This window comes from Ischnura elegans, chromosome 3 (assembly GCF_921293095.1).
Source record: "Ischnura elegans chromosome 3, ioIscEleg1.1, whole genome shotgun sequence".
Taxonomy (NCBI): Eukaryota; Metazoa; Arthropoda; class Insecta; order Odonata; family Coenagrionidae; genus Ischnura; species Ischnura elegans.
The window spans coordinates 21464945-21482471 of NC_060248.1; the positions used below are offsets into that span (position 1 = coordinate 21464945).

Sequence of the window (17527 nt, forward strand, 5' to 3'; positions counted from 1 at the left end):
GATCCCTGCACAAGCTGGGATCTTTTGTTTGATTTCGGAGAAGAGGAAATCGTCTGAGTGGGTGAGAGAATGCTGAATGGAGGGGGATAGCAGATCGTGGGAAATGCGCCAATGTCACTATCCCACGGCACTGAGTTCCTCCGTATGCTAGTTTCATTTCCTGGGGAAGATTCAAAATAAGTGCCTGTCGTTATTAGCCACGAAGGACACATGGCAAACACCTCGTCTCATTTTTATCAAAAGATGGATTTGGGATAATGGTCAGTGGGGAGAAAGAGGGAAGGGTGAAACGCGATTCTATTATTTTCCGGTAACTTGATATTTTTTTCGAAGCTGAGATCTTCGTAATATGATCCCTGCGCGAGCCGGGACCTTTTGTTTGATTTCGGAGAAGAGGAAATCGTCAGAGGGGGTGGGGCGAACGCTGAATGGAGGGGGATAGCGGATCGTGGGAAATGCGCCAATGTCACTATCCCACGGCACTGAGGTTCTCCTGATGGGGGACACCTGGGATTTTCGAATTTTTTTCACCCGATCAATTTCGGTTCCCTGCGTGGAACTCTTTTCACCGCTCTAACCTGCGAATTTAATGTAGTTCGTCAGCTTGCCTAAAACAGCGCTGCATGCACTAAACGACTAGAGTTTGCCTCATTTTTCCGAGTCAACTACCAACAACGTGCGAGCGACAGTGTATGACGCGAAATTCAAAGTATTCGAGGTATTCGAGACGGTAGCTTTGGCATAACTATTCGAAATCTCGAATATCGAATACTTTCTAGTATTCGAGGTATTCGAGTATTTGCGGATACCATTCGCACATCTCTAGTTTTCAGTGTACTTAAAACTCTTTCACTCTACCTTGCTTAAGGGCTGGCGTGCATTAGCACGACCACGACAGATCTCTGTCGCACTCCTTCCGACCAGAGCATGACCACGATAGCAAAACACATTCCCCACTTGCTCAATTGGTATGGTCGGGTCGGAGTGAAGTTGGAGTCAGTGCAAGCCGCGATTAGAATGTGTGTAATTTCTGGCCGCAACGACCCCTGAGTCGGGGACGACCGAGTTCATAAATTTTGGTCGGACGACTCGGGTCCGACCAACGAGTCGGACTTGGCTTAGTGCGCGTCGTTCCATTGGTTGCAATGCTAAAACTGGTCGTGGTCGTGGTTGCACTAGTGAGCGCCTGCCCTAAGGTTGTGACTTCCAAGACACTTTGGTAATTTCTGATACCATAATATTGAAGAATAATTTGTATTAAAATGTATTTTTAAAAGTTGTTTTAGCAGAAAATTTTTAAGGTTGGATGTTGAGTTGTTTAAGTGGAATAGAGAGGTTAAGCAATTTGAATATTACATACGTATTTATTTGCTGGTAGCTTCTTGCTTTGTTATCCATTGCATAATAACTTTTTCAGGCAGAAGAGATCATCTCTGTTTAAATTTGATTATTCATCCCATTCCCTGAGCATGAACAGCTATCTTAAGGAGCAGAAGGATGATGGGTTGCTCATCAGAGAAAAGGAGGTAAATATTTTTTTCTTCTGCAAAATTTGCATATTATGTATTGTCATTTTTTCATTTTTTACTTTTGTACTCCAGTTGAATTTTGATAGTGTATAGCGTTACATGAGTATGTACTATGACGTTTGTATCTCAGACCCTGTTAACCTGGGAAGTCATCTTTTGCATCCCTTAAATTCAGGGCATTCCCTTCAATTCTCGTAGCCAGGGAGGTATCAGTTTCTAGTGTTCTCTGGTAATCTGGTACTTTTTTGGGACCTTGTTGACTCCCTCTTTCCCTTTGAGCTTTACGAGGCTCGAGGTCACTGACTCACCCCTAATTTCTCCCCACTTCCTTCCTCCTGCCTCGCACACCAAAAAGCAGGACGTTGTTGTCCCTCGGTGGAAATTCAAATGGGCTGCGTGACCATGTAACCGTGAGCCCCAGTGCCACCTGCACCACAGTACCACGTCCAAACCACGTCCACATCCAAACTATGTCCAAAATGCATTCACTCTTGGGATTGGGGGCTAGCCCTGTGGATACTCTGTGGTAGTACGAAGTGATTACGTAGTATAAAAAAACTAGTCAAATAATTTTTTGGAATCTATTAGTAAATTTAATTTGTTAAAGTTTGTAACTATTAAGTAACTATCAACATGGAAACCTAATTCATGTCCAATAAATTCACATAGAATTAACTATTTACTGTGTGATATAGGTATATTTTATCAAAACTAATGACATAAATTAATTTTAAATTTTGGCATGTGGGTTGTATTTTGTACTTTTAAGAATGTATTCAGAAATTGTGTTGTATTTTGGATTTCAAATACAGTTTTCAAGTATAATTTTTATTTTCCATTAGAAATGCAATATTTCAAAAGTCATTTGTATTTTGTATCTGAAAATACAGTTGAAATGGTGCATATTCAATTTTTAGGTCCCTAAATACTTCATGATTTTGTAGGTTAATGGTTATTTTCTTTTCATTCCTTTTAGAGCTATACTCAAGCAGACCCGAATCTTGCACGGCAGCAGAGAGTGTTAGTCTGCCAGCCGGATCCCAAAAATATTACTCAGATTTTTATTCCCTTGATGAAATTTATTGAAGAAATAGAAAGAGGTATTGGTCAACCAGGGTAAGTTGTGAGTGGTTGTGCTAGCATGCCCCAAATTGCTTGCTCCTGTCTCTTTCCTGCTATCCTGTGTGTGTGTCTTTGCTTTCATTCCTGGGTCTGCATCCAATTCCTCTGTTAGTGAGGTGTGAGCTGCCTTGGTGCCATCTATTGGTCGCTCCTGAAATACAGTTGAAAAAAAATACAGTTCAGTACTATGGTACCTGGCTAAATAGGTATTCTGTTCTATAAATCTGTGCCCAACTCTATGATAAATCTAAGCATCTTGGTAGCCCAACTGGTAGAGCATCTGACCGGACATAGGAAGGTTCTGGCTTTGAGTCCCAGTTAGGCTGCATTTTTACATGCTTTTTCTTTAACTTGCTTCATCTGTTTGTCTTTTTCATCAATGGAATATTGCTATTAATTTTTAATCCAATTCCCATTGTTGCATTGGCTTGAAATATTGCATGCTTGCTTCTGATGAAAATACAATATCCAACAATCAGATGTTTGAAATTTTGTTCTATTATGCTCTCATTAAGTAAGAAAATAACTAGAAATGGGTCGGTTGTGGTACCCGAATCTCGATACTGCCGGTTCTTCGCCTGTGGAACTGGTATCGAGAACCGATCACATAAAGTCTGTACTTTGGATCCGGCTCGGAACAGTGGTGAGGATTTGAATGTGGTGCCCAAAGCCGAAATGGTCTGAGCGTATTCTAGACCGAAAAATGAAAAAAAGAATTAAAAAATCATAAATTACTTTCCGATTGCATGTTGTTCACGTTTTTTTCTTTGGAGAGTTGCTCGCGAACAAGCGCATTTAAGGGTTTGTCGCTCTCGCCAGTATTCTAACATTTCCGTAGCTTTCAAAGGAGCTGAAATTTTGCCTGCCACCGTCCATGGCACAATGCCGTTCTTTCAACTTACCATAGGTCTCTATGGATGTCTTCAAACGAGTCGAGTGGCACTGTTGACGGCATGGTGCCCATTTCAATGTGGCCCTACGATGCGCCGTCTATGGCATGAAATACAAACAATCCTACATTTCAGACAATACGACTTTTCGCCAGCCACCACTCACGTGAAATTCAGGTGGCTTTCAAACGAGACGACTCTCTGCAATGCCATGTGCCTTGCCGTGAAAATGGCGGCCGGCAGAAAATCGTTTCGTCTGAAAGTGGTCTTAACATTAAATCATGTACATATACTGTAATTCTTCCGCATACGAGCAAGATGCATTTGGACTGCTTGTTCATAAGTTGATAAACCTATGCAAGGCATCGAATAGTGTTCTTATCCTGCAGAATGCAACAATGCAATACAATTTTGCGTTAGCTCACGGCCGCTCATTTTATCCATGGTGTCGCTGTACCGGCATATTTAGCAGTTTATTGTTGAGGTTATAAGAACTGTGACAGTGAAGCATGTGAATAAGTTGTCAATTAAAGTAAAAAGTTAAGCTACATTGCAGAATACAGAATATATTTTGAACTGACTCACATGTTACAACAAATTAACAGATGATGTCGCCATCGCCATGTCGCATGTTGGGGGAGTTTCACTATTGATCCTAATGCTATGCAGTGTGTTAACTTCGCTCCACGCTTATTTTGCACTGCCCTTCAAAATCAACATCAACCACTACTGTTCTCAGTGAATGCCTGTTTGGTACTGCCGGCAATATTCCTGCCAAAAAAGAATAGATAGGGTAAAAGTGTTGAATATTTTAAATAAAAACCTGGAGAAAGAACCAGTGGCTGCCTGATATAATGTGTCATATTTTTCGATCATGCATTATTTTACAACATGTTATTTAAACTCTTTTACTTATCAAATAAAATTATGGAAAAATCTTATGTTCTTTTTTACATAGCTTTCCTGCTTTGTTAGTGAAATCATTTTCATTCACTTGTTGTGATTGTTAATTTAAATTTGCCATTAATTCAGATAATAAAAGTGCATCCTTGGAACCAAGTACAGTAGTTTCCGTTTAATGGGTCCACCGGTTACTTGGGGCAGCCGCTTAATTGGGGGAAATCTTGAAGAACAGAACCCATTAGAGGAATATCCTAGAGTATTCTCCGCTTATTTGGGATACCATGCCACTTTATTGGGCCATGAGTCGGCGACATAGACTCTATACTCGCAACGAAATTAAAATTTTTTTGTTTTCAGAATACTATTTTTTTTATATTTTCCTCCTTTGATTTACTCTTATTTTTCACAAATGCTCCTATTTTTGCCCTATTTTGAAAGCTCTTGTTGTTATATTATCCGCAAGAGGATAGGACTTTTCTTTAATAGGACTAAATAAAAGATATTCATTCAGCGTTGCACGAGGCTGTGAAAAATATCTTTAACATTTTGGATGGAGTTAGTGTTTAGCGGGGAGGGGATGTTGAAATGGTGTTAGAGGGTAGAATGTTGGCGAAACGAGGGAGGGGAAGGAAAAGAATAGGATTCTTAGATGGATTGAAAGGGATTAGGCCTTACAGTGAATTAAAGAAGGCAGTGCTGGAAGGAAAGGGAGGCTTCCAGATCACTTCTTGAACACTCCATGGAAACCTACCTTAATCGGTACAATACTATAATAATAATTTTCATTTCAACGTTTGTGTATGCCCATATATAGGATAGTTCGCCTAATTGGTGCAAAGTGCACAAGTCCCGATATGTCCCAATTAACCGGAATCTACTGTATCAAGAACCGAGAACTGACGGGGAGAACCGGACCGAGACCGAAAAAATTTAAGAACCAACTTATCCTTAAAAAAAATCAACTGGAAATGCTAAAAAGAAGAAATGTCAATAGATAGTAGATAATAATGAAATATGTATAGAGTAAATATATGAAATAAGAATATGTTCATTAAATAATCTTTAAGTTTCATCAGAATCATTTGGATAAGGTCAGCATCACCAATTATAATCTGTGAATGAAGTAAACATGCATGTGAGAGGTGAAATAAAATTGATTAAAAAGCCAGTGAGTGCAATCTGCAAAATCTTTTTGAGTATTTTAAGACACCCTATTTCATTTTATTTGGATCCTGATAGATGGTAAATAGCTGGAAAGTGTAGAATGTGGGATGAGGCTAAAGAAGTACTCGGCAAGCATTTGGTGTCTCTTGGGAAAAATGTTGGATAAATGGGTAAAATAGAAAACCTTGTGACATAGGTATGGGGTTTTACGATATTTTAAATATGCATGTCAGCACCAGCAATGTAATCGTAAAGCTTTTAACTGCTGTCTGAAATTATTCTCTACAAATGTGACGTGCATAATTGATGTAGTTACTTATGTTATTTTATTATATTTTACTATATTCTAAGGCCTTGCACTCTCAGCAATGTCTTGTCTGACTACGTGAAGGGAACATTCCTGGGTCAGCATCACCAGTTGGTGTCTTCATCTGTGGATACTGCTACCAAAGCGTCTGATGCATGGCGCACCACTACCGACTCAGAGACTACTCGTAGCCTGGGAGTGTCCAGGCCATTACTGGTGGTAAGAATAAACTTTCCACCTCTACTATTTTATTCTTACGATGTATAAATGTTATTTAGGGTAATTTAATGTCTCAGGTAGGTCCAAAATGGCACAAAGATAGTTATTAATGATGCTCTTATTTCACTCAAATTGTGTATAATATCCCTGACCTTATAACCTGGTTTATGAAACTCTGGCATTATAGTACACCCATGTCTCGTATAGCGCAAGGGATGCGTTCCTTGGGGTCTTTGCGCTATACGAATTTGCGTTATACGAGAGCGTTTTAACATTGGGAAGATAGGGATGCGTTCCTGGTAGCATAGGTCTTGGGTATTGAATTTCCTCTAAAACATATATATTCCCATAAATAGCCTTAGAAAACATTATTTATATAAATGTTTATAGTTTAAAACATCTTTAAAGATAGTATGCACGCATTTGAAGACTTTTATTCACGTTAAAAAAAATTCTTACGAGCTTTTGAAATTCCCTCCTGTCGTGCGGGTGGGCTAACATCTGCTATATCAGGGGTTCGTGATGCATTGCCGGCAGTTGACGATTTTTCAAACCAGTCTAAAAACAACTATTGTGTCACCCAGGCCCTTTTGTCGCTCATCGAAATGACAGGCAAATGCTACTTTGAATGCCATTTCATAGCTAGCGGAGTTTATGAATGATAAATCATTTTAATTTGAAGTCCTCCGAGTCATTAGCAGCTACGTGAAACAGTCTTTAAATACCTTGAAACCTGACCCAGGTTTTCCTTCCCTGAAAATGAATGAACGAGAATGCATTCTTTTCCAAAAGAATATCGTCTCGTCAACACTAAAAACTAGTTGAGGGGGAAAGGAGCCACTTTCAATCACAGCTTGGAGTTCATCAGAAAATGTTGTGGTGACTGCGCTATCAACACTTGTAGATTCACCTGATATCGCCGCACTGAAAATACCTGCTTGCCGTATAAATTCTGGAACCAACCGGAGCTTTCACTAAATGTCTCGGAGCGATTACCACTCTCGTCTTTTTGTACTGATTCACTATGAACTTTCCGTATGTGTAGACCGCTTGGTAGAAGTTGGTGCGGCTGAGGTCACTGATGTTTTAACTTCGTCTTTATTCAGAATAAGGCATCGTGCGTTTAAACTTCCGCGCAATATCGCTTTGACGTTCTCCATTTTCAAATCAATTGACCTATATCAATTTCTCTTCTAGGTTTATGGTTTTTCTTGATAAATTCTTGATTTTTTTACCCGCATTCCTATTTTTTGCCATTTTCTCTTGGTTTTTACTCTGCATGGCTCTATCGAAATCACCTTCTATACTGCTGAACTGTATTCTTGAGACGCAGAGGGCCTACGACTGCGGGGAGGGAACGAAGCTATTGTGTTTGAGACTCTATAGCGGACCCTTTTATGTGTTGATGCTATTCATACGCAACTCGGCCACCGCTCCATCTCTCCCCCGCGAATACCGATGACCTTGAAGGTTTTAGCGTAGAGCCTCTACCTGGAAAGTCAATCGCCCTATAATCTATGACGGTAAAAATTACGTCTCAACCAGTATTGCTTAAAAAACTCATTTCCACTAGCCCCAAGCTTAATTTATGATCTAAATCAACTCATTCTGTTAAGGAGACGAGATAAATTACTTCGGTAGGCCGACTATCTGGACCCAATGACGAGTAATGCTTTTGGCCATTGCACAGCAATAGATTTCGATTAATACATAAACAAATTAGAAGATTTGAAGCAAGCAATACTATTAATATGTGTAAAATGATAGCAATTTCGTTCACGTTTTATCACGAGAGCGTTTAAGATTTTTGATTAGGCTACACTGCGTTGCAATGTTTCCCTGAGGAACGAATTTGCGCTATATCGAAATTGCGCTAGTCGAAATTGCGCTATACGAGACATGGGTGTATTGCATATCAGTTCAGAAAATGGCATGTTACCTATTGTATGTTTTATCACCTGCCCATGGTGAGGTATTTGTCCTTTGAATAAGGATTGCATCCCAAGAGATACATATTTGTAAGAACGTTTTAGTTTCAAATATGTTTTATGTACACGTATTGTATCATTCTGTAAGAAAAAGTTATAGGTGGGCTTTGATTGTATTGGGTATCATAGCATAAGCTTAGTATGTCTTGATGCTGTAATGATTTGTAAATTACTCTTTAAAAAATTTTCAGAGCACCATTACTGTGGAAAAGTGCATTAGAGATCTCCAGAACTTGTCATACTCCTTGCCCACGTATGCTGAGAATTTTTTAGGAATGATGTGCAGTGTTCTGCGTAGCTACAGGGAAACATGTCATGCTGCATACCGAAGCATTGTGCAACCTGATTCTGAAGATAAGCGCGTGTTCAGTGCTGCATGGCTCAAGGATGAGGACATCAGCCGATTTCTCAAGTCAGTTCAACATTACTTATTGATTTTGTACTCTCCTAGTACTTCTTTTATCCTTAAATAAATTCTAAAAACTTACGGTATACGTCAGTGCTTTTCAAATTTTGTCATTCTACTGGAAATGGAAGGTGATATGAGAATTGATTATCCCATTGAGAAATTTTCTTCATATTTTCACATATGATTGGGAGTATGATTTTCCTGAAGGATTTACCATTAACAAAACTTGAGTACTGGAGTGCCAATTGTCCATTGTTTGAATACAGTTTGTTTTGTGAGATCATCCATTTTTCAGTTACTAAAGGCCATTTAACACAGTGAATGATCATTGTAATAATCATTCGAATTAAATTCATTAGCTGTGACTGCTTTACACAGTGAATGATTTCGGCAAATTTTCTGCACAGAAATGATGCACACTGGTGCGACTATCGATAATGCATATCAATTATAATGATATTTCCGACCGTTTCTGACCATATGATTTGTTTTGGAAGTCGCAGATGATGAAATGCTTCGTTTACATGTGCGCTTGAGTATAATTTTGTATTGCTTTGACTTTTGGTTAGGCATGATGTACAAAGAAATGAGAGGGATTAAAATGGTATGTAATGGATAGCGGAAAACCCCTTTAAGAAATTGCTCCTGTCGTGCATTTTGTGATTCCGTAACGAAGTAATAAGTTGTTTTCGCTGCAGTGCAACCATGATTATGCTTCAAGATAGTGTGCTATAGAATATGATCCGAAGGAAACTTACTCTTCAAATAGCTATCCAAAGTATTTTCCCTTCCGATTCAGTAAATTAGAAAGTAAGTGAAAAAATAATTTGGGGAAGAGCTGTACGTTGTTTCTCGCTCAGAAAAATCCTAACTTTGGGAGATGCTGCAGCATCCAGCACCAATAAAAAACATGTTAAGCTTAGAGCAAAGAATCTGCAAGGGTGAAGGCCAGTCGACAAGGAGTTTTTATGCTTAGGGTCCTGTCGGGTGCACAGACTTCACAATGCAGTCGAACAAAGGTCATTGCTGTGCAAGAGGAGGAAGGTACCGAGAAGAGAAAAAAGGAAGGGGCCTGCTCTATTTCCGAAAGAGCGCGCTTCAGCATCTTAATACTTTGTACCATTAAGTTGGCCCAATGTTATCTCAATGCTTGCTACTTCCTAATTCTCACAGGAGTACGAATGCTCTTAAGATATCTTATGGGTAGAGGCAAAGATTATCGGTGAATAAAAACTGTGAATTTCGTCATAAAAATCTGTCAATTTCGGTTTAAAATTTCGTCATAAAATTTCAATTTCGTCACAAAAAATACAGTTTCGTCATAAAAATTCACTCGTCATAAATATTCCTTTTTTATCCCCAGAACATTAATTTTAACAATAAAAATGCTTATTTCCATATTAAATATATTTTTAATGGTAAAAACCTTGATAAAGAAGGGTCAAAGCAAATGCTAAAGGAATAAGTTAAGCATTTGTTAGGTACACATACCACTAACACTCTTTGCTATGTATGTACATATTTCAACCTCATAACGCTAGAGAGATGTGGGAGTTGTACAGACGGGGAATATTTTTGATTGGTCTAAATTTCACTGTCTCATTGGCCTGCATGATGTAAAAAGTGTATAGTTTTCACTTAACACGTTGATAACAAAAGTCTTTAAGGTCTTACACAAAAATATAATATCAACACTCGCAAATATGTATTTATCTACTAATAGGTTGCTCCTATCTATAAAAGTTGTTTTTTGGAATATGCCATCGGAAATTATTCATACTCTGGAATTTAAAATTGGCTGAATCCTTCTTTTACTGGAATTGAGATCCATTGGTCAAACTTGACTTTAATTCTGCATTTTTTGGAAGTTCAGTGGTTCTTTTATTTATATTTCCATACATGGAAAAGCCTCTTTCTGCAACTACATTTGCCACAGGTATCCACATGGTTTTCACACTATTTTCTACAAAATGGGGAAAATCATTTTAATGGGCAAGAATTAGTGGAAGTATTGAAAATTCTTTTCCTTCTTCCTGAACTGATCTAACAGAATCCTTCAAAGCAGAATAGCCAAGAAGTTCTTGAGTTTCTGTTAATGATAATATGAGGACATTAGCAACAATTGTGCCTAAGTCATTCACATCAGTTGTCAATATACCTTGTGTTGAATAATCTTCCCAAGGCTGTAATAACGTTCCTCCTTGGGTCACTGTATACAAGGAATGACAACTTCGTATTAGTCTTTACGCCTATTTGCTTCAGGACCTCACACATGGAAAGTTGCACTGATTTTTTGAGACTATTAAGAGAAGATTCATTTTCTTTTCCAAACTGTGCATTGCTGACTAGGGTAAAGGGATTCAATAAATTAAGGTTGAGTTGGTTCTTAAATTTTTTCGGTTCTCGATAGATACCAGTCTGGTTCTCCCCCACCGGTTCTCAATACGCAGTTCCAAGGATGAACTCTAATTATCTGAATTAATGGCAAATTTAAATGAACAACCACAAGAAGTGAATGAAAATAATTTCACGAAAGATGTTAATCAGCAGGAAAGCTCTTTAAAAAATGTCTCCATAATTTTCTTTGCCAAGTAAAAAAATTAAGTAACACGTTGTTAAGAATGCATGATCGACCAATATGTCTCATTACATCAGGCAGACACTGGTTCTTTCACCAGGTTTTTTGTTGTAACTTGTAAGTCGGATCAAAATACATTCTGTGATGTAGCTAGCTTAAATTGTTGCTTTAATTGACAACTGATTTGCATGCTTCACTGTCACAGTTCTTATAACCTCAACAATAAACTGCTCAAAACGCTGGTACAGCGACACTGGATAAACTGTGCGGCCATGAATTAACGCAAAATTGTAATGCGGTGTTGCATTCTGCAGGATAACCACCCTTTTCCACGCCTTGCATAGGTTTATCAATTTAGGAATAGGCTCTCGAAATGCATTTTGCTCCTATGTCGAAGAATATAAATAATATATTCATGAATCAATCTTAAGACCACTCTCAGACGAAACGATTTTCTGCAGGCGCCGTCCACAGCACGGCACACGGGGTTGCAGAGAGTCGTCTTGTCAGAAAGCCGCCTGAATTTCACGTGAACGGCGGCCAGCGAAAGGTCGTTTCGTCTGAAAGCATAGCGTAGTCTATATTGTAGCGTAGTCTATATTGCGTTCAACCATAGAGTAAGTACAGTGAAACCTCGATATAACGACACCCCAAGGTGCACTAATAAACACTCGCTATAGCGAATTGTCGCTTTACCGGAGGTGGAGCAAATAATAGCCAATATACCTGTTGCGAACAGATATACAGGAACAGGAGTGGTGCGGCGACAGATAAATTTCTATCCGATAAACGTAAGCATTAATACAGACGAAAGGCGATGTTTTTTTGCATCACTAAATTTCCTTACTCAAATAACGACTAACTATTCAAAAATTTATAAGTGCCGCACTGAATAAAAATCATGCAAAGCATTGTTTCGTCAATCATTATATTTATCGAACGACAGTTTACCACATAAATTTGAGACTGAGCACTCCATTAACTTCATTTCTAACAGATCGCTAGCAATTACAGAGGTTTAGGAGTCTTCATGAAAGTCTTCCGGCAGTGAAACCCTCGCTATCGCGAGAGCCGACACCGAAAGGGTCTCGTAAAAACGAATTTTTAACACGCTTAATATAGGGTCAATTGACGGTGCATCGGCTATCTCTCGTAATAGCGGGGGTGTCGCTATAGCCCGTACTCGCTTTAACGAGGTTCCACTGTATATTCTAGAGGGCTCACGGCATAGGAGGAAATCGTATCGACTGTTTTAATTCTCAAACAGCCGATAGATGGCCCTTGAGTGAGAGAGTCAGGTCTCAAGGTTCCTAGCTTCTCCCCTTTCCTTCCCGCCCTCCCCTCTTCCTTAACTCTCCCGCAGTCTCCCTAGCATCGAAGGAAGGGAAGACGATGTTTACATCGGACTGAGAGAATTGGCTCCTATAGGGGATTTTTTTTCTCGCCTGGTGAGCCGCGTCTTCCACAATTCTTCCCTCTGCTTGGCTTTCCTCATTCCAACTGAAAACAGTTTTACAACATGCAGCTGCAAGTAAGTGTTTAAACTGTCTCATGCACTTAAAAGATTGCTGTCCGAAAGTCAAGCAGGAGAGAGAGGGAATTTTCAGGGGGGTCCCCGACCCTATAAATATATATATTCGCAAAACTAAACGAATAGGCTATCAGTTAGATAGGGTTGCGGAAGTGTTCACTCAACCACCACAGATTTTGATGAAATTGTGAGAGGAGATATGCTCGAATATCGAATGATACTATGTGAGACAGAGTGATTCCTTTGACGAATTGCTGCAGACTTCCGCAATGCGTTACTGGAACATTGGCAAATTTGAGAGATAATATCGCCGATGGTATTTTGTCGGAAGACATATTACTGAGCCACTTTGTGAAACTTTCTGCACTCCAGTTAATAAGGCAAGGAAATATTACCCGTGAATTAGTTCCACGGTGAAAATTTGATGCAAAAGCGGAGAAACATTTATGATAATAGGAATTGTTGGTTTGGAGATTCTTATTTCAGGAATAAAGGACATATAAAACGTAAAAGTTAACAAACAACAACATGCGAATAAATATACAAAAGATTTCACATTTATTTAAATACAACCTGGTAGCAATTTTCCACAACATTTTAATGCGTACGATGCGTTTCGGCTCACAGACCCATCATCTGGTACAATTTATTTATTTATTTATTTATTTCATCCAAGTTTATTTCTGTGTCCATAATATATATTTTTATTAATTAAAATGCTCATTTGCAAACTTTGTTGTATTCCACACAGTATGCATTAAAAACCCAACCGGTTTCCTTCTTTTCAGGTCTTTAGCGTTATCGTAAACCTCTTGATAAAGACCTGAAAATATCGAAACCGGTTGAGTTTTTTCATTAGTACTGTATTGAATACTAAATGGTTTAGTTTTGAATTTATAATGTCACCATACCGCAAAGTGAATTCACAAAACATTATTTCAAATATATTTATACGTTCGTGATCGTCTATTTCATCGCCTGGTGTGGTCTTAAAAGTGAAAGGAGCAAAAATTGGACACGATAGGCGATGGAAACTCTCAACTAGGAAATACGTAATAATGAGTTGATCTTTAATAAGAAGTAAGCTATCTTTAGAATCGCAATACAATGAGGGATGTTTTGGAAATAATAAAAGATTTACTTAAAGTATCGAGACCGAATTCTACAGGTTATCTTTGTGTCGGGCATGTAATCGGAGCGAGTGAGCAGCTGGAGAAATGACAAATATGAAATGACGATTATTACTGTGAAACACTACAGCTGCCCGTTTCTATCACTATTATTATAGGATAAAGACCTTATTTTAGCAACTGCTAGATTAGGAGAGAAAAAATGTGATTTAAATGCACGTTTACAGCACTATTCATAACATCTTCTCAACCACAATGTACATAATTTATCAATAATATTTTCACTGTGGGAATAAACTGCCTCACGTTTGTATCCTGCTGTTTTATTCTGCCGTCAGCCTTGCTGATAAGGGACATGAAAATATCCTCACTTATCGTCAATTATTATCGATAATATACGGGAACATCGGCGACCAACTCCTTCTCCATCATGTTTAGCATGCTTATTCCAACGCTTTCATACCCCCTTTCCAGCCAAGGCCAAGTTCAGCATTCCTTCTGTTTTCTTTTTTTCGCCTCTTTAATGTTCAAGAGGCCTGTTCAGACAATTTCGCCTGCTAAAAAAGACAGCATCCTTCACTTCCATAAGCTTCCAAATTTGTTTACATAAATATCGTCTTTTTCCTTTTCCTTTTCGTCCAAATGATATGCATCGTGGGACACCCCCATCCAGTTGCATCAATATTTTTGTCCAAAAATTTTGATGCAAATTTGACCGTGGGACACCGGCTTAACCTATGTGGCCTCTGTGTCAGCGCTTGGCGATGCTTTTTTGTCAAGGGCCCTGTGAATGGTTGGTTTCATCCAATTGGATGAAAATTTAGAACCTGCCCTATCCATTGGGACAAAACGGTGTTTTGTACAAATGATTGGACCAAAAGCCAGGTGGATGAAATTTTGACCGTCGGACAGGGTGCGCGTTAGTTGCATCAAATTTTGATGCAAATTTGACCGTGGGACATCGCACAGTGGGCGGAAATCGGAAAAAGCCGGACAAAATTACAAAATTGCCTAAAGATGATATTTAATTTAGGGGCTGACTTATAAAATTAGAGCAGGCAGATGAAGCTTTTTTAACACTTTTTTGGAATCTATCCGTTGGATCACGGGGGAGAATCACGAATGAGGTATCGTCCAACATATCATCACATTTGCGATGCATGAGACCTCTTTACGGATTAGCACACTTCCTTTTTTCTGCTTTGGAAATAATCAAATCTTCTTCGTTTACCTTCTATTTGATTAATCAAAATCAACTTGGTTGTGATTAACTTTCATACGTTGAGATGTACTTGGATTAGCAAAGGTAATATAATTATATATATATATATATATATATCGCACAATTTTGTTTTCCTACATTCTCGCGCCAGAGGGCTACTTGTACATCGACTACGTTGAAATTTTTTTACATCAGATGGAAGTTTTTTAACCTTCTAAAAACACATCACCAGTTTTTACTCGTAGGGACGTAAGTCCCAAACAATGGAGGAAAATGAGGATTACACCTCGGGAAAATCATTGATAGATGACATTTCAGCCACTCAGAGGAAGTATTTCCGGAAAGGCTCGTCAACAGGTCGGTTGCAGTTCGAAGTTTGGACTTAAAACTTTATGCTGCATGATCTCTGCATTCTCTTCAGGTTTCCACCGTGTCCGTTGCCTTTTGGCGAGAACAGTTTCGACAAAAGCCAACGGACGCGGTGGAAACCCGAAGAGAATACAGAGATAATCTGATCAACGCCGCGAAAATCTTCGAACCTACTTTATGTTGCATGATTGAAACAAATCCTGTATTAGTGTTGAAAATCAGTATTTAAATGAATAACTTGTTATCAAAGGCAAAAAAATAGGTTTTGGATTGTTAAATTGTGTATGAAAAGCAATCAATATCTACTACACATGGAATCAAATATTTTATAACAATTAATGAATGGATAACTCAAGATTCTAACGCGATAACATATTTTAGCCTATGGATTAGGATTCCCCATGAGGCCTACGAAGCAAATTTTGTTTTCAGTTTCGATTCACAAAACTGCATGCATAATAGGAGGTTTAATTCCGAAAAAGGGGAGGGCAGATAGTTTTGAATAGGGTAGTTTCCTTCATCAAAGAAACCGAAAGGCATTGATTGCGATTTGTTACCCACCATTACTGTATTCATAATATACAAATTATTTCGTTTTAGAAATACCGGTTTAGACGAATGGCAATGGTCCATTTTTATCCTCATTTGAAAAGGGCCAGATTGGCGCCCATGCGATGCCACTCCACGTGACGTCACAGGGACCTAGTTTCTACACGAGAGGATAGGAGTTATACATCGTCTGAGGTTACCAATGCATGCATGAGGCACAGAGCTCAGGGAAACATCTCATAATAATCACACATTAAAACTGGCTAAGGTCGGAAAGTTTTCTTCGTTTGATAAGGTATTAATTAACCTTTTTTAAGCCAAGCGCTACCATCCAGCAAGGTACTCAGCTACCCGCTAGCATCCTGCGTCCTATCAGCGCTCAGAGCCTCGATCAAGGTCACCTCACAAGGCAGGAGGGGGAACCAGAAATACGTCACACGGAGAGATTTCCTTACCCGTCGCGTTTTCGCGCGCTTGAAAATTTTCACTTTTCATTTAATCGTGAAAAATAGATATCGTCATTTAAAAATCTAAAAGCGTGAAATACGTACTCCAGGAGTAATAATCTTCCGATATAGGCAATAAAAAAATACATAATAGGAAACCACCCTATTGCCATATTTTTCTAGTGCCGCAACAACTTAACAATCGGAATATGCTAAAAATACTCCATTTGATAATGCTGTATAAATGCTCACCGCGTAAAATGTATCTTTGGATATTTCGTTTTTCGGCCCCTGGGAGAAGGGAATCATTCATATAACGAGGCAAGAATTTAAGCTATGAGTGAACCCGGGCCCAATTGCAGCCGCTATTTGTTTTACTTTTAAGAACCTCAACTAAATGCTAACGCTAAAAACAAAACTTTCCTCAAGCGACAATGCGTCTTGTTATTGACGAGACGACGATTACCACAACTATGATCAGAATAAGGTCTCAAGGAAAGGCAAAAGCATACATTAGATGATCCCCAGCCCCTTATGTAAGACCCGAAGTAGAAACCTGGTACAGCCGAAAGAACCTTTTCATTTTCGACGTGGTAACAGAATGGGCCATTACTCATCCCGCTATCAAGCAAACAAATCAAGGTCACCGACCACCCCTATTCCCAAAAATGCCACTGCTGATCCATACCTCTTTGTGTTCGTTTGCAGCTGCGCGCTTAAGAATTCATTACCAAATACTTTTAAGCTTTAGTTACCAACTGTGGTGAAGAGGCTATGACCGTTAGCGAAAGGCAATCAGTGCATTGTTTTTCAGTGTAGAGATCCAATCTCGCATTCATATTTTATATATACTTACTCTATGGTTCAACGGACCGCACCCCCCGTAGACGGCGCATCGCCGGGCGGGATTGAAATGGGCGCCGTGCCGTCAACGGCGCAATTCGACTCATTTGAAGACATCCATAGAGACCTATAGTCCATCCATCCATCCAGTCCATCCATAGACCTATAGTAGAATTGAGATAACGTCACCGTGCTGTGGACGGTGGCAGACGAAAAGTCACCTTGTTTGAAAGCGGCCTAAGAGGCCACGGCCATGGAAGTAGGAGGAGTTAATATCCTCCTCCTTCCATGGCCGCAGCTACAGAATGTTACAATGTTGGCGAGAGCG

At 39.1% G+C, this 17527-nt stretch overlaps 1 protein-coding gene across 1 annotated transcript in view; it reads left to right on the forward strand.

The window, feature by feature from the left end:
• Positions 1 to 17527, forward strand: part of LOC124155546 (exocyst complex component 4) — a 61098-nt gene that overhangs the window by 11640 nt on the left and 31931 nt on the right. The window contains exons 9-12 of the mRNA XM_046529458.1: positions 1418 to 1526; positions 2506 to 2645; positions 5960 to 6134; positions 8314 to 8534. Coding sequence (XP_046385414.1) covers positions 1418 to 1526; positions 2506 to 2645; positions 5960 to 6134; positions 8314 to 8534 — 645 coding nt within the window. The remainder of the gene's footprint in view (positions 1 to 1417; positions 1527 to 2505; positions 2646 to 5959; positions 6135 to 8313; positions 8535 to 17527) is intronic.